Source organism: Hydra vulgaris, chromosome 04 (genome assembly GCF_038396675.1).
Source record: "Hydra vulgaris chromosome 04, alternate assembly HydraT2T_AEP".
NCBI classification, from domain to species: domain Eukaryota; kingdom Metazoa; phylum Cnidaria; class Hydrozoa; order Anthoathecata; family Hydridae; genus Hydra; species Hydra vulgaris.
The window spans coordinates 5,430,983-5,453,741 of NC_088923.1; the positions used below are offsets into that span (position 1 = coordinate 5,430,983).

The 22,759-nt window shown below is 28.5% G+C and overlaps 1 protein-coding gene across 4 annotated transcripts in view; it reads left to right on the forward strand.

Moving 5' to 3' along the window:
- The window catches only part of LOC101236626 (calcium-activated potassium channel subunit alpha-1), a 119,029-nt gene that overhangs the window by 80,761 nt on the left and 15,509 nt on the right, over positions 1–22,759 (forward strand). For all 4 annotated transcript variants that reach the window (XM_065795305.1, XM_065795306.1, XM_065795304.1 and 1 more), the window contains 7 exons: positions 66–142; positions 235–322; positions 404–512; positions 3,888–3,983; positions 4,099–4,185; positions 8,541–8,582; positions 15,969–16,122. In XM_065795305.1, coding sequence (XP_065651377.1) covers positions 66–142; positions 235–322; positions 404–512; positions 3,888–3,983; positions 4,099–4,185; positions 8,541–8,582; positions 15,969–16,122 — 653 coding nt within the window. The remainder of the gene's footprint in view (positions 1–65; positions 143–234; positions 323–403; positions 513–3,887; positions 3,984–4,098; positions 4,186–8,540; positions 8,583–15,968; positions 16,123–22,759) is intronic.

Genomic DNA, 22,759 nt, shown 5'->3' on the forward strand with positions numbered 1-22,759 from the left:
TATATTATCGTTGGCTAAAATTATTTATCTATAATTTTATTTTAATATTTTTTATTACTTTTTAGAGCACTTCGATATTGTTCATTATGTCACAAAGACCTTATTGAACCTGAAAATATGGTCAAATGTAAATGTCGAAAAAGTCAGTTTTTAGTATTTTGTGCCAACTTTTATTTCTCAACTATTTTTACAATAAGTTCAAACAAAAAAATATTTTGTTGTTATTTTCATTAGATAGAGTAAATGTTCAGCCTTCGGATACCAGAGTAGAAATTGATCCTCTGTATTTACTTGAAGTGACTCCTGAAGATGAAAAGAAGGGGTAAACAATTTTTGCATAAACAGGTTTTGTATATTTTTTATAACATCATTCTTTTCACTTATTTTATTTTTTATTTTTTAGCGCACAAGCTTTAACAGATGATTTTTTTTCTAATGGAACCAGACCAAAATTTGATCAAACTGGAACATTTTATTGGTGTGAAAGTCGACCATTTTCTGCAGCTAAAATGGTAAATTTTTTTTTTCTTGTCTTTAATTTAATTTTTTAATAAAAACATGTTTTTTTTAAGTTTTCAGTAAAAGCTACATTTATTATTTAATTATTTAATTGGTTATCAAAAAATATTGATGAGTCACGCAATTTGTATGTGTTTGATAATGCCAATAAATGTGAGAAAGTAGCTCCTTGGAATAAGTTTTCGTATAATGAAAAAATTATTCTCTTCTGCAATAAAAGAGCAATTTTATATAATTAAAGTTTATTCTGGAATTAAAAAAAAACACAATAATATCAAATTTAAAATTTAAAGCAAAAAAATACCTAATTATAAAAATATGTAAAACAAAAACTTTGTTAACCCATTTAGGCGTATAATGCAAATTTAGGAGTTTGTGATTTAATTTTAAGTATTTAGTTAAAGATTATATTAAAAATTGCAAATAGCTTAAGTTTTTTTATCACAAATACATTAATTTAAATATTGTTGATAATGCCAATGACAAACACATAATAGTCTGTTATAATAGATTTTTAAAAGCACAAACACTAACATTATTTGCGTATGTTTGCTGCTTCCCCAGTCGAACAAAATTTTGGCATTTTGAAACTAACTTTTTAGTAGATAACTATAAAAATTAGGTTATATATTATTTAAAAGGGATATAAATACTAAAACATAAACTATATCTTGCTGTTTTGAAAACTGCCCATAATCTAGGTGGTGTTTATGAACTTTTGGAACCAATTCAGCTTGAAATGTTAGCTAATAAGTTTTTAAAGATACTTTGCAAGAGTACACATTGCTTTAAGACTTTAATAGAGTGCATTCGATAGATTGCTTCTAGAATGCAAATAAAGTAGTTGTATCGCAAAGCATTTATACTAGCAAAGAAAATATGGTGCTCTTTGCATCTCTTGGAAAGCTAAAATTGAAGTGTGATTATCCAACTAAAATTAGCTGATTTATAAACATGTTTGATTCAGAGTTTTTAGTATAAGCTACTTTATTCTTCTACTGTAAGTGCTGGAATGATGTTGTTCACTTGTCTTGAATTTGATATTGCAAATCCTCTTATTTGGTGAGGTTGAATACAAAAAGCCTAGGGGCACTATTTTCATACAAAGATGGGATGAGAGGAAGGGATAAAGATAAAAAAGGTGTTCCAAATATTATAAAAAAAGCTCTTTATTTCTAAACATTTCTTCAGTTTTTTTAATTGAGGGTACCAGTGGCCCATATGCCCCAAACGGTGTCCTTAAACCAGGCCTACCTCATAACAAAGTGAGTTATCTTGAAATCAATAATTAAAAACAAGCTTAAATATATATCACAGAGAAATGACATAAAAGTTTTGTGCTCAAATGAAACTTTTAAAAGAAGTTTTCAAATGTGTTACAACTTCCTGTATTACTTAAAGTCATGTCAAAGCAAAAACATGAATAATTCTCTTCGGCACCTGGCCACTCATGAATGAACCTAACTACCTTCTGCCCTATCAAAGCACCAGTACCAGCAGATATTTCAAGGATCCCTAATAATTTCTTAATATCTTAGCCAGATATAACATTTGGCATAGTGGTGTTGTTTTTGTTTGGTCGAATTGGTGCATTAAAGAGTTGATTGTCAAGAATACAACGTATGGATACTGTAATTGATAGTTGACTAATGCCCAAATAAAATATGAAAGTTTTGGACAAGAAAAGGCTTTTTATGTTTGAATTAACATATATTCTGGGGAATTTTTATCCAAAAGGTAATCTGAATTGTAATCCATTAATGGTTCTGTTGATAAAAATATTAGTAAAGACGAATTTAGTTAAAATCTTTTGAAAAAGTGCCTAAACCCACTATAAATCCTAGTTCTAATTGGTTCTGACATATATTAACTATATATATTAGTCAAAATACAATATTTCTATCAATTTTTACAAAAAATACTAGAATTCTAACCAAGAAAGAGCTTATAAAAATATTGCCAATAAATGCCAAATATTGTCAATAAATGATCAAAACAGATCATATTATTAAACTGTGATGTTCATTTCACCTAAAAAGCGTATTTATTTAGAATCTTATTCAAATTTGGACAAGCAATTGTGATTTTAAGAAGATTTTTTTCAGTCTGGGTTTTTTCGCTACAAACATTTATATTTTATGATACTGCAAAGTATATCATTTAATTTTTTTCGTCTTTTCGTAATTCACAGACCATATCATTTAACGGAAATATGTCATAGTCAACAAAATATCATACAGATATTTTAATTTATTTGTTTTTAGATGGCTTAGATCTATAAAATATCATACAGATGGCTTGACCCATTTATTCTTGAAAGAACAAGACAAATGTCTAACAAGCCAAACAATTATAGTTGAGTGTGTTGCTTTCTTGGTAAAGCAAAATGCTTAACTATAAAGCTTTACCAAGTCATTGCCTGGAAGCAGTTGTCTTCTTAAGCAATATTTTTTTACTATGATAAATATAAAGTACTCAAAACCAAAAATTAAAAAATCTTGAAAGATGTGAACCCACAACACCCTACCAACCCCCTCCCCTACTCCATCCTCAATGACCAATCATGCCATTGTTATTATTAAATTTATAAAAAATTAATTCTTGAGCAATAGTTTACTTTGCAAATATTATTTCAATAAAGTAAAATACTTTTCAATAATGAAACCGAAATATGCATTTAGAAATAATTTTGGTAAGTAATTAGGAGTGATAAATCTAAATACGCTTGCACTTCCACTCTTCTTTGAACTATTTATGTTTTAATGTTACAATATTTTAATTTATTTGTAATGTTTTTATGTAATTTTTTAAGAATTTATGGTCACATTTTGTATGAAATTATCATAAAATTTCAAAAATGGGTTTTTAGACAAATTTTGGTCAATTTATATATATATACATATATATGTATTTATACATATATATATATACATATATATATATATATATATATATATATATATATACATATATATATATATATATATATATATATATATATACATATATATATATACATATATATATATATACATATATATATATATATATATATATATATATATATATATATATATATATATATATATATGTATATATATATGTATATATATATATATATATATATATATATATATATATATATATATATATATATATATATATATATATATATATATATATATATATATATATATATACATACATATATATATATATATTACACACACATATAAATATACAAAATAAAAAGATATATAAAATTAATTTAGGCTATTTTTTTTAATTTAAAATTTGAGTTTTTTATTGAATTTAAAGTTAAAGGTTATCTTATTATTTGAACTTAAAAAGTTGTTAACTAATAATAGACATCAGAGGAAGCAGCATCTGAGAAATTTTACAATCATGTAGTAATCTTGGTCTTATCAACAAAGTATTCTCCATCTTTAGAGCTTCATCGACTTGTAAGTGTTTGCTAAGATTCTATTTTAACTTAATGTAAAATCTTTTTATAAATGCTAAAAAAATAAAATTAAATTAAAGTAAGTAAAAGTACTCAAATATTACTACACTATTTAGGTACTACCTTTGCGTGCAAGCAACATATTACCATCGATGCTTAAAAAGGTTGTTATACTAGGAAATAGTGATTTTTTACAGAGAGAGGTTTGTTATTAAAAAAATTTTGCTCATTTTAAAATACTTTTAATTTGTGAGTATCAAGTAGTAAATAAATTGAAGAACAAAGTATTCATGTTTTATAATGTTATTTTTTACATTTAAAAACCAATTTCTGTTGAATTTGGTTATTTTACCTCAATAACACTTTCAAATAAGACTAAATAACAAAATAAACTTAAAACATTTAATTATGACTAAGTAATACAATTAATTAAGGCTAAGCACATTCCATTGAAAATTGAAAGTCCCAAAAAAAAACGAAGTTTGTATTCAATTTTATTTTATATACTTTAATATAAATATTAAGATTATTATGTCAATTAATTAATTTTTTTTAAATGATTGGTGTTTTTTTATATCTTTGATTACCATTATCCCTTTTTTCTGGAAGACATATATAAAAATATCTTTTTGATATTTATCAAAATTTAAATTTATTTTTGTACAAAAGTTTTAAGAAAACAAAAAAACAAAATCAACAAAAGTCTAATTTGTAGTCCAAAAAAGAAACACTATGGAAAAGATCAAACAGCAGTAATAATATTTTAAAGAAATTAAAATTTTCTTATATCATTATTATTTGTTTAACAATCTTTTCTTTTTTCTCTCTCTTATTTATATTTTTTACACTTTTTAGGTGTCACTCCATTGACTAGTTTGTAACTATATGAGAGACACCAAACCAAATTCTATTAATTTACGATGAGCATATGTAAATTTTTATTGATATGGTTGAAAAAAAAAAAAACAAAAAAAAAAACATAATATACTTTTGTAGAAATTTATTTTTGATAGTATTAGGGATCCATCTGATGTTTAAAGGACTAGAGCTGTCCCTTAAAATAAATTTTTATTATATAAACTATATTTTATTATATTTTGTTTAAAGAATGGGAGCAAACATTGCAAATAGTTGTTTTTTTGGACACATATATATATACATACATATATATATATATATATATATATATATATATATATATATATATATATATATATATATATATATATATATATATATATATATATATATATATATACACACATACATATATATATATATATATATATATATATATATATATATATATATATATATATATATATATATATATATATATATATATATATATATATATATATATATATATATATATATATATATATATATATATATATATATATATATATATATATATATATATATATATATATATAGGACGGGAACGCACTATCAAACCAATTGATAGTAATAAATCTGCCATAGCAAAATCAACTATCTTCGCTAAACCTAATGAAGTCTGAGAAACAGTCAAAGCACCAAAACAACAGCTTAGTGCCTCAACAAGAATGACCAATGTTGCCGCCAATAACTAATCAACTATCAGAACCACAAACACTATGACAGAGACAATGCCCCTTCAAAGTTCCTATTTCTGAACTCAGTCAACTATGTTTCTGGGCTAACAACCCTTGTTTGCTAAATGCCCAAAAGCTTGATGAACTGTGGGCACGTATTGCTGATACTAAAACAAATTGTCAACCACATATATTCATTGCAGAAAATTGATTTACTAACACATCATACACTATAGCAGGGTGCCACCTCCATCATCAAATGAGGGTTAACAAACATGGAGGAGGGGTAACAATGTAAATCTAAATGTACCAAGTAAATGACTGATGTCAAACAAACACAACTCAACTCTACTTTCATTGAGCAAAAATGGCTGCTTATATGAGGCAGTAATGAGTTGCTACTGTTAGGTTGTATTTACCACCCCCTAAATAACAACCTAAATGTACAAATTCAAAAAATAAATCTGTAAAAACTGCATCTCAATCTCTAAAATCACTTGGATATGCTTCAATACTGATTTATGGGAATTTAAATTTCTGCTACATGCGCTACAAGTTTTAGATGTTAGAGGAAATGCCTTGAGAGCTGCAAGTATTGATGGTAGCTATGCTGCAGATTTCAAAGTGTTCTTGATAAAAGTCACTTGTGCCAGTTAGTAACCTTTCCAACTTACCATAATTCATACACAGACCAGCCAAAAACCACTCTAGATCTCATGATAACAAATGCCCTGGACTTAACAAAGGAGAAAGAAATACATTAACAGGCCAGGAACACTGCCTGTTAACTGGAACATTCACATTGAAAGGAACTGTTAAAAATCATACAAAACTGTTAACACCACGTTATATATGGAGCAAAGCCAATTATGAAGCGCTCTCCTTGTACATTGCAGAATATGACTGTTTAAGAATTTATAGAAAAATACGTTTTGTTTGTTGATATATACAATAAAGTAGTAGGACTACACATTCCTTCGACAAGCACTGAGTTCATCTTCACACAGCTAGGTTACAAATAAAGTCAAAGAGGCGCTATCTAAAAAGTATAAACTGTGGTGTCAATGCATATAGACTGGTAGAGAAACTCATAAAACCGTTTGTAGTTTCATATAAAGCGGAATGTAAGATAGCAAAAACATTAGTCAAGTTATCGATTTTAAAACATGAATAGGATATTGCTTTTATCTTTAAAACTGACCCAAAGAAACTACATGCCTATGTAAATCATAAAACTCGAATACATGATCATATTTGCTCACTCAATCTTGATCAAGACACAATTACAGAAGACCATCAGGTAGTATCAGGTAGTATTAGTTTGAAATAGAGCCAAAAGATCTTATACAAGATTTCCATAATTGAACCACCATCTTTTTGGTACATTTAATACCAAAAAGAAGTGATTGTCAATTACCAAAAAGTAAAATCTAATCTGATGAACATTGATGTGACCAAATCAAAAGGATTTGATGGAGTACATCTTTGAGTCCTAAAAAATTGTGGTGACGCTTTTGCAGTACCCCTAACGCTTATCTTCAAATCCTCAATTGCAACTCCGGAAGTTCCAGATATGTAGAAAAAATTGGAAGTTACACCAGTATTCAAAAAAGGAAGTTAGTCAAATTGTTGTAACTATAGAAAAGGATGCACAGTGAATCTGTTGGTCTCACGACATTTGTACTGAAGCCACTAATTGTAACCAACCTGTTGATGTTGTCTACATCAATTTAGCTAAGACCTTTGACAAGGTACAAAAGACTTACAATATATATGTAACGGTAGTGTATATATGCATATACACTACCGTTCATAATTGTTCAAATGACATTAACTTTTTTTAAAAATGCTATTTTTTATGTTTATTTTTGCACTATTAGATAAATTAAAAAACATAAAAGTATTTTGATTAAAATGCTTTGATAAAAATCATAAGAATATCAAAAATGTTAAAAAACAACTCTATAAAAAATGGACCATCAATGACTGTAAATGTGGCTGACATGTTGAATTTTTAAATCTTTGGTTTCAAGATAAGGTTGTCTGGAGAAAAAAAAGGGTTAATGGGAAGCCATTTATTTTTTCAGAAAAAAAATGGCTTGAAGCTTAAATTCAAAACATATTTCTCAAAAAATTGATTAAGTTATTTGACTAAGAACAATCAAATTAATTTTTAGTTTAGCCTCCCCAATCACAAGATCTCTCTCCTATCGAATTTTTATGGGAGGAATTAAAAGTAATATCAAAAAATAGTGTCTAATGATACATAAGATGTGGAAAAAACTCATTAGTTAGTGGCATAAAATTGACTTCAAAAAATTGGATAAGTCAATAAGTAGAATGTCAAGAATCTGTAAGGTGATTGTTGTCGCTAAGGCTGATTAAAAGGCAAGTGAATTATAAACTAATCTATTAAAACTTTATATTAGTTTTTTTGTAAACCTAATAAAGAAGATAACATATAATTCAGGTAGACTTTGTTTTCAGTTTCTCTCCCAATTGTAAATAAAACTTTGATAACTTATATGGAAAAGTACAACCATTTGAATAATTATGGACAGTAATGTAATTATAAATTCTACACGTCATACAAAAACTTGTATGATATCATTAGTGTGCGTCATACAAGTTTTTGTATGATGCACACTAAAGGAAGTTGTGGAGGCTTCAGCACATTCATCGACTATCTTATAGCCTGCTGCTGCAAAAGAGTGTTGCTACATTGACTAAGGGTTTAGCATGGGGCAGCAATCTTTTCTTTGATATTCTACTTTTTTTTCTACTTTTTCTAAAAAATTAAAATGCACATTTTTACATTAAGAGTGCAAAATTATGAAATTCTTAGCTATGAATTAAATATATATATATATACATATATATATATATATATATATATATATATATATATATATATATATATATATATATATATATATATATATATATATATATATATATTAAATATTTTTTATATTTTATAGTGGTTGAGTTTAGAAAACTTTCCAGATGTTCATATTGTTGCTGTGAGTTTTATTAAACTATTATTATTTTTATTTAATATTCTAATTTTTGTTTATAATATTATTACGATTACCTTTTTAATATATAATTATAATTATTATTATTAACTATATATTAAAAGCGTAGTTATATTAATTTTTATATATGCTACAATGTTATAATAATTAATTGTTATTACATTGTAACCATATTTTAAATTGTTGAATTAATAGTTTATCACTAAAAAATTTTTATTTCATGTTGCAATAATAATATAATTTTTTTACCTTTTTACTATATTAAATTTATTTAATAATTTTTTTATTTTTATAAAAAATAAAAAAATTATTTACTTGTAAAATACTGGTATACAAGTGTATTCAGTAGTATAATATAAATAAATTTATAAAAAATTAACATTCTGAGAAGTTTAAATTAACATTCTAACATTCTCAAAGTTTTTTTTCAAATGTTTTTAAAAATTAAAATGCTTTAAAAGACTTATTTTTTAATTGTGCAACTAAACAGTTTTTGGCCTCTTTTATAACAGATCACATATTGTTATGTGATAAAATGTTTCTTTAACCCCTCAGATACAACTTTAATTTAAGATTTCAAATTTTGTGTTGCAATCTTAAATTAAAGGGTTGTGGTGCAAGGTATCAAATCTAGCTTTATTATTCAAGTGGAATTTATAAAACTTTAAAAAACAAATTAAAAAAACTTATTAAATTATCCTATTTACATAACAAAACTTTAAAAATAGTATATTTTCAGCACAACCATTCTAACCCTGATCATCTATACTTCCCATCAAAAAATGTTCATAATCTATGATCTCATTCAGCTGTTAAATTGTCAGTTTGTCTTTTATTATAAACAAAAATACCTACCCAGCATATTCACAAACTTTTTTTAATGTTAAAGAAAGTTGTTGTTACCAGCTTCGAACCACTAATAACTATAAACCTCATGTACCAAATCATTCTTCTGTAAATTATGGTCTAAAATCCATAAAATATCAAAGTGTAAAATCTTGGAACAGTCTAGCCTTCCTTTGCCACTAAAATCAGTTGAGTCTATTACTAATTTTAAACACTGTCTTTTTAGCTATTTTTTAGAAAGGTTTCTAAAACCTATGATATATAACTTTTGATTTTTTGTTATTATTACTATTTTATTATATCTATTATTAACTTTATTATTACTATTACACAATGTAACAACATTTTTGTTTATGTTAATTTTTTAATGTTTCTTACATAATTTTGGTATGCTTTTTCTCAGGAAATCTTGATGATAGAGCAAAACCAATGATGGTACCATTAATTTTGCTCTATCTTCAAGATTTCATGAGAAAAAGCATAAAGTATATTTCAGATTTTTCGTATATGTGTAATGCATTTATAACATTATATATATATATGCTGATTTTAACTCATTCTATCCGCTGAGTCACTGACAGTGGCTCATGGATTTGTTATTCTCTCCGACAAGCCACTGTCAGTGGCTTTGTATATTTTGTGTCTTTTTTCTAACATCCCACTTTTAATATTACTTTTCCTGATTCTATTTTTTTAAGGTATTTTTTTTGTTATTTTTTATGTTTATTTATGTTGATTTAAAGCATTTTTTTAATAAATATTAGCACATTTTGGGTACAATTTTTTTAACAAATGCTACTGAGAGAATGAGTTAACTATATTCTTTTGTTTATTTTTAGTTTAACTAATTACAACTGTTATATGAAGTGGTGAATATATGTAGTAGATCCTGCAAGCTTTGTTCTGACTCATATTGTTATGTTTGTGGTTACTATATTAGTCCAGCACAAACTAAACATAAGATTGTCAGTGGTAAAAAATTCTTTACAGCAAATCATGCTTATTTTAGCATGGCTATGGGATGATCAGGACAAATCGTGGGCATCACACTACTGTTGTGGCAGCTGCAAATCAACTCTGGAAGGATGGCTGCGTGGAATCCGAAAGTCAATGCCCTTTGCAATTTCGAGAATATGGAGAGAACCGACAAACCATCATGATGACTGTTATTTCTGCATGGTTGACATTTCAAAGTATAAAAAGCCAAAGGATAGGCTGACTCTAGTTTATCTGAGTATACACTCTTCTGTTGGACCAGTTCCACACAGTGATGAATTGCATGTTCCTAACCCACCTCAATCCGAAGAAACACCTGCATATCATTCTGATGTAGGCACACTGGATGAACTCTTTAACAACTGTGATATCAGGGAACCAAATGATTCACCTCATTTCCCTAACCAACAAGAACTTGATGAATCTCAAAATACCAAAAAAGACATGAAACATTTGTATCCTTTTATGTAGCATCAGAATCACTGTGCTGTTTTCATAGCGTTTGTGGTCTTTTCGATGACATTAGCATTGTTCACAATCCTGAAGAGTGGAGGTTATCCATTGACAGTTCAATAAGAAGTCTAAAGGCAGTTTTGCTCCATAACGGAAACCGATTTCCTTCGATTCCAGTAGCTCATTCCGTTCATCTAATGGAAGACTACAAGAATGTGAAGTTGTTGCTTGAAAAAATCAACTACTACAGTTACAAGTGGGATGTATGTGGAGACTCTGAGAAGCTAGCATTTCTTCTCGGTCTACAAGGAGGACACACAAAGTACTCATGTCTTCTTTGTTTACGGGATAGCAGGGCTGCAGACCAGCACTTCACGAGACGCGAGTGGCCAGTGAGAGAACATTTATAGCTTGGTTCGCACAATGTTGTTGATCAATCCATAATAACTGTTGAGAAGATCTTTCTACCATCCCTTCACATTAAACTATGTCTTGTCAAACAATTTGTTAAAGCATTAAACCCAGCTAGTGCAGCATTCCAGCATATTCGGCAGATGTTTCCAAAGGTGTCAGGTGCAAAAATTTTGTATTCATTGGTCTGCAGATTAAAGTTATGTTGGCATGTAAGGAGCTAGAGGACAAAATGTCTGCTGTTGAAAAAAAAGCATGGATTGCGTTTGGACATGTTGTTCATAGTTTTTTAAGCAACAATAAGAGTGATAACTACAAAGAGCAAGTGGAAAACTTAATTGTACGGTACGCAGATATGAAATGCAGAATGTCAATAAAGCTGCATTACCTGTATTCACACTTGGAATTTTTCAGACCAAATTTGGGTGGTGTGAGTGAAGAGCATGGAGAATGTTTTCATCAGGATATCCATGCAATGGAGAAAAGATACCAGGGCAGATGGGATGCAGCTATGGTGGATGACTGCATCTGGTGTTTGATATGCGATGACAACAAACTTTATAATAGAAAACCATGTTCTACTGTTCACTTCTAGTGTTTTTTGAAATTTTGAGAGACTATTACATTAAAACATAATGTAACATTATGTAATATATGTATGTAACTTGATGTAACATGACATTTTGTAACGTAACATAACATTTTTGAACTAGTAAATTTTTGAACTAGTAAAAAGTTGTATCTCATGCGATATGAATAATATTAATTTATATGTTTAAATGAATTTTAGGTTTTATGATCAAATGGTTGATGCAATAAAAAAAATGTCATATTCAGACTCAGCATACTCAAATCAAATAAGAAACATCAAAAAATTTTGACAAATAGAGAAAAGAAATTTACATTTGTTAATAATTGTAAATAATAACCCAATGTAACAATTTACAATATTTACATTGTGTTATTTTCTGTTTCTTCATTTTTTTAAATATTTATACTATTTATTGTTGTTATTTTTATTATTTTTGTTGTTTTTATTGTTATTATTGTTATTATTAATATTATTGTCATTAGCATTGTTAATACTATTATTACTACTATTATAGTTATTATTAATACTATAATTGTTATCTTTGTTGTAATGTTGAAAGTATTTATTTTAGGTTAGTCTTTGGACTATTTGTAAATGTCCATAAAAATATAAAACTTTTTTTAGAATGTTATTATTACAATAATAACTACAAACTATGCCATTTCATAGCCAGTTTACTATAACGGCTTGAAGTTTACTATCATGGCAAGAATACATGTCTATTTTTATGTGATTTAATGAGAGACAAAAGCGGTTTTGTAAATACTTTTCAACATATATTTTTACAGAAAGTGTGGATTTATAAAGGGTGCTAATTTTTTGCTATACATGCAAAAAGCTTACCAAAACCAGGGCAGATCAGGCGTAGATGTAAATCTGTGTTACATTGTTTCCTGCCTAGGATGATGAATGCTGGATCTTCTTGACTCTACTTATAGATATTTGCTTGTGCCTCCTTGATAGTGGGTATGCAACTCTCCCTGTTATCCCCTTATGAGGGTTCTAAAACTTTAAAACTCAATTTAATGGTTCTGAGGCTGTTTGGTGTAAAAGTTTCCTGAACTCTGTGATAGCTCTCAGAGAGACTGATTTCATAAACAACTGAAAATTATTAGAGTATTAGCAGTGCCATGTTGCACATGGATGGTGTCCCTGTTACTGCTTTTGGTGTGCATTGTTGAGGCTACATCAGGAGTCCTAAGCTACAACATTGGGTTAATTAGCAGGACTGAGACCTTAATGTACATCCATCTTAATGTTCTCCTCTCATACAATCTTCAACTTTTCATATATACTGTCAATGGTTTCTTTGCTCTTTAACTCTAATCTTTGTCTTCCAGTAACTTCTAACTTAATAGTGGTTGCTTGCAACACTGTTAGGAGTGAACTAAAATAAAAAATTAAAAAAATCAATGCGTTTTTAGCAAACTTATCATGTTTTTAGCAAACTTATCATGTTTTGTGTATTTAAAGTTCTTATCTCCTTTTTCTCTATTTTGGTAATATAACAATAAACCAGGATTTTGCTGATGATCATACTTGATATAAGTTTTATTATCTTCAATAATACAGAAATTTGTAGAAATAAAATTGTTATGCAACTTTTTGCAGCAGGTTTTTGCACTTTTTTAGATTTGTAGCCTTAGTGAGAGGTTTTGGTTAATTTTGAATCTTGTAAGCAGTTTTGTAGTCAGTTTTATATCTTGAAATCCCTCTTTTCTTCCGCCACTAGATTTGTGTTTGATCAATTTTGTTTTAGGGATGTGTATGCAACTCTTTTGCTATTGAATTGTAGCTATTCAAATATTCCAAATATTTGTGCATAATTTTTTCTATAACTTCTTCTTCTATTATCATTTTCAAAACTTTTTTTAAATGGAAGAACTAAAACTTTGTTTTTAAACCACAATAAGCGTTTGGTAAGTGTAGCATTTGGTAAGTAAGCATGCTGCAAACAAAGTATAAACACAATTAAAAATATATTAAGCTATATAAAAAAAAAGTGAAATCACCTGTTGTGGACATTTATTTTTGTATAAGTAAAATAAATATATTTTAATATATGAAGTATGATATATAAGAAATATAAAATATAAATAGTTATTTAAAATCAAAGAAACAAAGCAATTGCAAAAACAAAATAATTGCTCAAGACAACTTTCTATCAGTTGCAAAATAGAATCTTTACATCTAACTGTTGTTTTCAAACATGATAATTAATGCAACAATTGATACAATGATTTTAGCTTGACTTCTGATTCAACACCAAAATTTCAATATCTTGTGTTCAACAACAGGATTAGCAGTAAAAATAATAAAAGCAACAAAGTATTCCAAACCTTTTAATGCCAGTGTACCTTGATGCTTTTGCTTATGCAGCCATTATTAGCTCATTGCAGCAAACTTTTAACATCATGTATTTTATCTGCAGTGCAACTTTTATTGATTGAATTAAAGTTTTGAGTGAAAAGTTAAAAGGTTAGGAAAATCCCACCCCACTGTTATGAACTTAATGGGTTTGTACTTTGATAGAAAGAGAGACACAACTAAATTGTCATTTTAAAAGGCATTTAAATTATTATTATAAAATAGGTTTAGAAGAACATGTTAAACTATCTAAAGAATCTTTTAATATATTATGGTAAGTATTAAGAATGAAACACCAGTTGATAAGTAATAACTTGATGTATCAACACCATAATGCATTTTAATCCAGGGAGGTTTTGTATGTTTACTTGATATAAGAAGCTATCAGTTCAGCGACAAAACAATTAAATTATTAAAGTAAATTTTTGTAAATTTTGAATAAATAATAAATATGAGTTTAAGTTTTAACTATAATAAATTGGAACAAATTATAGAAAATTGGAACAATGTTATCATTCTAACATAACAATAATTTTATTTTGATACAGATTTTTAAGATTAGAAACAGCAGCAAGTAGGAGAAACAGCAGCAAGTAGGAGAAACAGCAGCAAGTAGGAGAAACAGCAGCAAGTAGGAGAAACAGCAGCAAGTAGGAGATAACCTAGAAAATAAAGTAACGATTGGCTTCATCAGGAGTCTGGAACAAGACATAAAAAGGCTTTAATGTCTTGTTCCAGGATAAAAACTGTCAGATCAATAAATCTTGAGCTTTAGAGCCAACATGGTCAGTGATACCTGAGTCAAGCTGTTTAAAATAAGGAGCATTTAAGTCATCTGTAGCAAAAATATTGGCTAAAATGTATTGAGAAAAAGTTTTGTCAATTTGATTAGAAACAACATAGAAAAGAGTACAGTTAAAAGAAAAAATAATTCTAATTAAAAATTCACTGTTTTAAACTAAAAGAACTTGACTTAATCTCATAGTTAGTTTTTTACACCACTAGCAATAAGCTATTCAGTTTCTTCATTTGCGCTAATTAACCCAAACATGAAACAAATGACTCCCTATGTTGCCTCAACAAACAACACCTAAGCACTAATAGGGACACCTTCCATGAAGGTGTCCCTATTAGTGCTTAGGTGTTGTTTGCTCTATTATTTTTCTTTGCTGTTGATGCTCTATTATTTTTCAGATACTTATTATTATTATTATTATTCTTAATTGAGTTTTAGATCTGTACACATTTTAGTGAAAAAATGAGTTTTTTTTTTTTTTAATTTTTAATTTTACTCTCCAAGGCCATGAAAACCACTACAGTCGAGGAAACTACTTTAAGTTGCTGTTACAACTTTCTCTCAACTCTATAACTCCATAACAAGAACAAGTCGGAACTCAGAACTTCTCCATTATGAGGCGAGCATTCTACCACAAAATCACTACCGCATTTGACTTAACTGTTAAAATTTATTTTAATGGCAATTAACAACTGACTTATCAATTGACTTGACTATGGCAATTAACAACTGACTTATTAATTGACTTGACTATTAAAATTTATTTTAATATTTTTGAAATTGTTTTACTATAGTTAAAACAATACACTATCAGTAAAAAGTTTTCAGCTGACATGTAGTGTTAGTGCAAATTATAATTAAGTTGTAAACCATCAACCTAATATAAATTTTCTTTATTAAATTTTTGAAGGGTTCACCATTTAACAGACAAGATCTTCGAACTATTAATGTTAATACAGCAGATATGTGTATTTTGTTGTCTCCAGGAAGCACCAACACAGATGACATGGAACATGAAGCTCTCTCAGATAGGAAAGTCATCTCACTCACACTTAATTTAAAAGGTTTTAAAGCTTTTGTTTTTCATTATTGTTTTTGAATTGTAATATTTAAATAAAACAAAATATTAATAATATATAATATATAAAAAAATGATTTTAGTTTTAATTTTAATTATTATATGAGTTAAATGTAAATAATAGTTTTTAAAAAGTTTTTAAAAACAGCTTTTTTGGCTTCTCAAGATAGCTTGAGGGATAATCATGGTACTGAATGGTGGTGAGTTTCTATAAATGTGGTGTAAGCAACTTAACTAGGACAAGGAAAACTCCAATATAAAAGTGAAAATTATGAGTAAGAATAGGTGCTTGCAAACCTTGGTAGTCTTCTTATTGAAAACATCACAGTAAAAATAATTAGCCCTAATCTATAAAACTAGTTAACGTCAAAGTTGGTTAATGCCAGAAAGGGCATTTGGATATAGGACTCTATATTTTCATATATAAATAAGACTATGGCGTTATGGAAGACCATCTAAACTACATAAGTGTAAAACCATAGACATTACACTTTAAAGAAAAGTTTGTTAGTCATTTATTATTCACTTAAAAATTGTTTTCATTCTTCATTGTTTATAATACAAATATGATTTATATGATTTTTGAAATTGATACTCTCTCGAGATTTCTTATAAGTATCTTTTCTCATGGAAATAAATTAATAAAAATCTGAATATTGAGTGTTGTATTGCTTTAGCATCATTAAGCATGCAAGTAAAAATGCTGGGATTCAAATATAGGAAATGTACTTTTGCTCTTACCTTATGGGGAGTTGATGGAAGGGGAAAAAAAGAAGAGATATCTAATAGACTTACTATTTTTAGGGAAACTTCAATAAAAAAAACTTTTTAATAAAAAATAAAAATAATGATTAAATATACACTATATTCTAACTGTAGATGTGCTTATGTTTATGAAGCCTTATTAAGCTGAGAGGCAAGTACTTGTTAATATTTATTTTATTTTTTTTGTTAAAAAAAGCTAGAGATACAAAGTAAACAAAAAGTTTTTTTTTCATGGCTTTTTGCTACTTGTACAGCATCTATAATGAGCTTTAACTTTTCTGAATAACTTAAAAACTAATAACCAGTTTGAAGAGGTTACAATCATAGTTTTAGCTTTAATTTTTTTCTTGTTTGTTTAGTTCATTAAGAGAAACTGTTGCCTAGTCTTTGCCATTTCACAGTGGGGCAAGATTGACATAAAATGGACAAAATATCATGACTCCTTTATTTTTAAAGTTGTCAAATTGAAATTTTCATCAATGACTCTAGTCATCATGAAGATCTTTTTTTAAAAAAATAGTTTTTTTTGTAGATACAGACACCCTCAACACCCTAATAGAAAAAGATGTATAGGGTGTTGGGAATTTTAGGCATAACTTTTGGTTGTTTTAGAAACTGTAATTCCCGGATTTGAAGCATTAATTACTAAAAATATGTTACATGTTTTATAAACAAAGAAACATTTTTTTATTAGATATCAGAAATCAGAGTAAAAATATATACAAAACTTGACATTAAAAAAAAGTTACAATAAAATTTAAATACAATCATTGTTAAGTTCAAATTCTTTAATACATTTCGAACTCCTTCTTAGAGAGCTAATAACTGGATCTGAACTGCATAATAATCTTCGCATAACATCTTCATTTGTGACTTTTCTTGAATATTTTCTCATATAGTGTTCTCTATAATTTTTAATGTCTTTATTTCAACATTCCTGAGGTTTCTCAGAAAGAAGACCTGCTGACACTGGTTTATCTCTTACAATTTGAGAACTATGAATTAGAATTTTATGTACAATTTGAGACATTGGGAACCATGTGTACAGAGAAACATAGTGCTATGCTGTTTCTTTGGTATATTTTTTAAGTTCATCAGTATTAATTTGATGTTTGCAACACAAAGAATTACGTATAAGTGTTTCATGAGATTTTTATTTAAGCCAAATATTTCAGCAGACACCTTATAGTTTCGAAATACTTTTTGTGCCATGTTTCCATCATTTGTTGTATCTGAACCTCTGTTTTTTAATACATTTACAATTAAACGTAAGTGATCTTTCATCTCTTGTTAAACAATAATCTTTTTTTTTTTATAACAATTTTTTTAGCATCCTCTCTCCTAACTTTCCACTTTCCTGATTTAACACTATAACTCATATGAAGGCAGCTTTCAATGTACCTAATCCATGCATGAAATGTGCTCAATCCAATTTCAGCAGAAACTGTATTAGAGATTTTTGAAAAAACAACATTTAGATTGTTCATATTTGAAGGGGTCAGTCCACAAATACTACATACTTGAAAAGAATTACTTAAAGGCAAAACTATATTAGCCACTTTTCCATCAATCATTGTGGATTCTAACTTATTTTTGATAATAAAAGAATTAAAGACCATTGGTTTCAAATTACTGCTCTTGAAGGAAATATATTGTGTAATAACCTCGGCACTTTCTTTTACATATTGAAATTTTGAGAATGGTTTTTCATTAGTTCATAGTGATTCGCCAGATTTTTAATTATAAAGTTTAATTAAAACAATGCAGAAATAAAGATTGTTTCTTTATTTGTATAATTCCGTACTTTGTTTGTATAATGATTGGCCGGTTGAACCATCAAATCCTACTTTGTGTATAAAGATAAGAATGGATTTCTCAGGAGCCTCTGTAGATTCATTGAGTATTTTTAACAACCTCTATGTAGTATGGTCAATAAAGCTCTGTAAATCAACTGAGGCTGAATAATCAGTGGTTTGTATTCCACAACAAGGTATGCATAAATCTTTTTCTTCCCTTACTTCATTATAAGTTGGATATAATTTGTTTCCTTTAGAAACTGCTTCAATAAGTCGGAAGTTCAATAAGCTTCACAACCTGAAGTGTAAAAATGTAAATTTGAACTTTTCTGCCTCATATAATCTACAACTTTTCTGACTCATATAACCTACAACTTTTTAAAATGTTTTTCTGATTCATATAATCTACAACTTTTTAAAATGTTTTTCTGACTCATAGGGGTCATCCATAAATGATGTCAGTATTTTTTCTCAATTTTCGTCTCCCCCTCCCTCCTTTTTCATACTGTCAATTTTTGGCCAACCCCCCGTTATATATGATGTCAGTTTTTGTGTACTCTCCTCCTAAAAAACAATAAAAATGCTTAAAAACTATTGATTTTTTTTCTGACTAAATTATACATTTATATAATAGTAGATCTCATCAAATTATATTATATAATAGTCGATATCTCATTAAATAATCAACTAAGCAAATAGTATTATATATCTTTAATATAATCTTCTCTTGGGTTGTTGAAGTATCATCGATTTAAACAATAGGTAGTGAATGCTCTCGCGCTCTAAAAGGATATCGGATTCTTGAGGTACAATCAAATTCGTTGCATCAACTTCATATTCATCTCACCATTCAGCAGTTTCCAAACTCTTCTGCAAGGCAATGACTGCTAAAAATTCTGTCTGACGCTTGGCAGCGATACGAATAGGTTGGACCCTTTTGATTAGAGGGAGTGTTATAGCAGAAGAATGGATAGAAGTGTGCTTTTTCAATATAGCTTGAGAGGCAAAGTAGATATTGCACTTTTTACAGATTCTATCAGCTAGGCTAGACTGAATTGATGGACAAAACGCATCATACGGCAAAATTAGAAATCCTTTGGCAGTACGAGGAAGAATACTTTCAATGCTTGATGTGATGAACATAAAGACAATTAGAGTAAAGTAAGAGCTTCTAATAGTCCAACAACAAGAACGATTTTCACATTTCACAATTTGAGTAAAATATTGACTTGTACAAAGATGATCGGCAATTCAAGGCTCCTTGAGCTCAGATTTGTCTGGATCAATATACTCTGCAATGGCTGGATAACCGTCAATTTGTAGATCAGACCAAATATCAGCCTGTCCAGCAAAACCAAAGTTCTGTTTTTCTAAGTTTTCATCTATTGTCCTGCCTGATTTAAAAAGATATGTTGTTTATTATAGGTTAAAAATTATATTAATATTTTTACAAATTAACTTTTGTCAATGTAATTACCTTGAGAATCAAGATGAGTTCCGTAATGTTTGTGCGGAAGAATCACCCCAGATAATTCTTTACTTAGAGGTGCCATTCGTCTCTCAGTTCTGTTGAATGCACTGCGGCCTAGCGTTCGTCATGATGAAAAGAGCGTCAAGGTTATTTTTCAAGAAATGGTGAATCCCGGTTTCAATTACTTTCTGGTATCTGGGATTTTTGTTGGGTCCTCCATTGATGTTAAATACAACGAATGGCTTAACCGTATTAGTTTAAGGATCTCTGGTAATAGTCAAATTCTTTGATATCCAAGAGCCGCTGGAAGTCTAATCCATGAGCGAAGGCGGTCGAGGATGCATGTTTTCCTGATCAAACAGCAATGTAGGTAGGTCCAGAATAAGTAACAGCATCTGTTTTTCCAAGACCATCTTTTTTGATCGTAATTCCAGCGTATACAGATGGTATAAGCTTGTGTTTAGCAGCCACGACCCAGTTGTGGTTTGGGAGAGTTACCCGGTACTCCAAATGCATCAACAACAGTGCCTGTTTTATGGCTGCTGTTATTCTGATTGGCACTCTAGCCTTGTTGTCTTGGCTAATGAAACACACTTCATCTGGCCCTAAAATAAAACAAACTTCTTCCACATATTTTATAGTTGAACTGCAAAAGAGCCTGTCAACATGTTCAAATGAGATTTATTCTGAGGACTGATTAATCTAACAGGGACTGTTTTGACGTGCCTTTTGCCTTCTAATGTTCCTTATCTTCTTGGAAGTAGACGAGTATAGAGGGCGCTCCTGCTGATTGATCTCGGATGTCAATTCGTCAAGAGTTTTAGTGCTCTAAATAATAAAGAAATATATTTGGATATAATTAACTTTTTTACAGAAAACAGGATTTATTTCGTAAATTATATTCAAATCAAATCTTGAAATTAGTTGTTAACATTTCAAGGGTATTTACAATAGTGCAAGTACTAATTAAGAGTAAAATTCTAACAAATACAATATTAATAAACATAGCTAAACTATCATTACCCAAAGAACCTCTGACCAGCAATATCCATACTTGCCTTCAAAAGAAGAGGTTGATCTACTTCTAATGATGGTCGACTAGGTTTCTTTCTGATTTTTAGTTTTTCATTGACTTCTGGATGCTCCAAGCAGACTTCCTCCATTCTAGCTTTTTTCAGTTCTCTAGTTTTCTTCTATTGAGCTTGATTACACTTTTTTTTGGCCAGTTCTTTACATAGATGAGCTAGTATCTTCTTTTTCTTTTTCAAATTATTCTTCAGCTTCAGCAATGAATCCACTTCTCTTTCTAGTGTTCAGTCTAGCAACTTCACAATTTAAGGCTGCAATCTCAGAATTGAGTCAATCTTGAGCCACTGTTCTTGCATTTTTTTGATTTTTTGTGGTCATCAAACTCAAAGTTAATGCACTTTGTTGATCATCAATAACAGATCGCTCATTGGTGGGCTCAACAAACTGTGAGGAATTCTGTCAAATTCAAGTGGAGTATACGTGGGGGCAGACTGTTTTAAAGTATTGGCCCAAGATGATTATTGCTTGCTCTTGAACTTCATTGCCTTTTCATTAAATAAATTCATTAAATACATTACTCTTGATTCTTATGCACCAGTTTCTCTTCTTTTAATGAATTCCATATACTATGGACTTCTTTCTGGATATTAGCCTTTTTTTTATCGGGATGAGCATTTCCATATAAGAGCATCAATAAGTTAAGCAATGCGGTTTTATCCATATTTTAATATTGATTTATTAGTATTATTTACATCACAATTAGAATAATGATTTTGCTCATTTTTAGCGCAAGCTTTTTAAAAGAGTTTCTTCAACCCGCTAGGGAGAAATTAGCGTTTTGAATTTTCAATAGAATTTATGTGTTTGCATTGCATCACGTTTTACAATCAACTAGAGAGCAGTTAGAGTTTCGTATTTGAAATAACGACAATTTAATTTCAAAAAATGACAAATTTATGAGTTTACTTTGAACCACATTTTATAATCCGCTAGATCCGCTAGGGAGCAAATAACAGTTGTGAATTTTATATACAAAGAGTTAATATTTCTAACATAATTTAATTCGCAGTCAAATGGTTATATTTTAATAAAACGATAGTAATTTTTAATTTACGTTAGTGGTTGTTATTTATTTAATGTCTCTGGGAAACTTATTATATTAATTTATAATATTATATAATAAATAATTTAATAAAATATAATATCAAATTCCCTGCATTTAATATTAATTTCCCCACAAATAAAACATCATTTCTATACCATTTAGTAGATGTAAATACTGTTTAAATCTGCTCATTAAAACTAAAAACATAATTTAAATTGACATCATTTTGGTCTTAATACCCCCTCCCCATTGTCAATTAGTGTCAAACTTTCCAGCATTCCATCCCCCTTCCCCCTATATTTACTGACATCATTTATGGATGACCCCATATAACCTACAACTTTTTAAGTCTTTTGTCAATCATTTTCTAGCTCTTTAACTCTATTCTATTTTTTTAGCAACTCCCAATTTAATAGTAGTTTCTTGCAGCCTTGTTGGGAGTAAATTAGTTTAATAT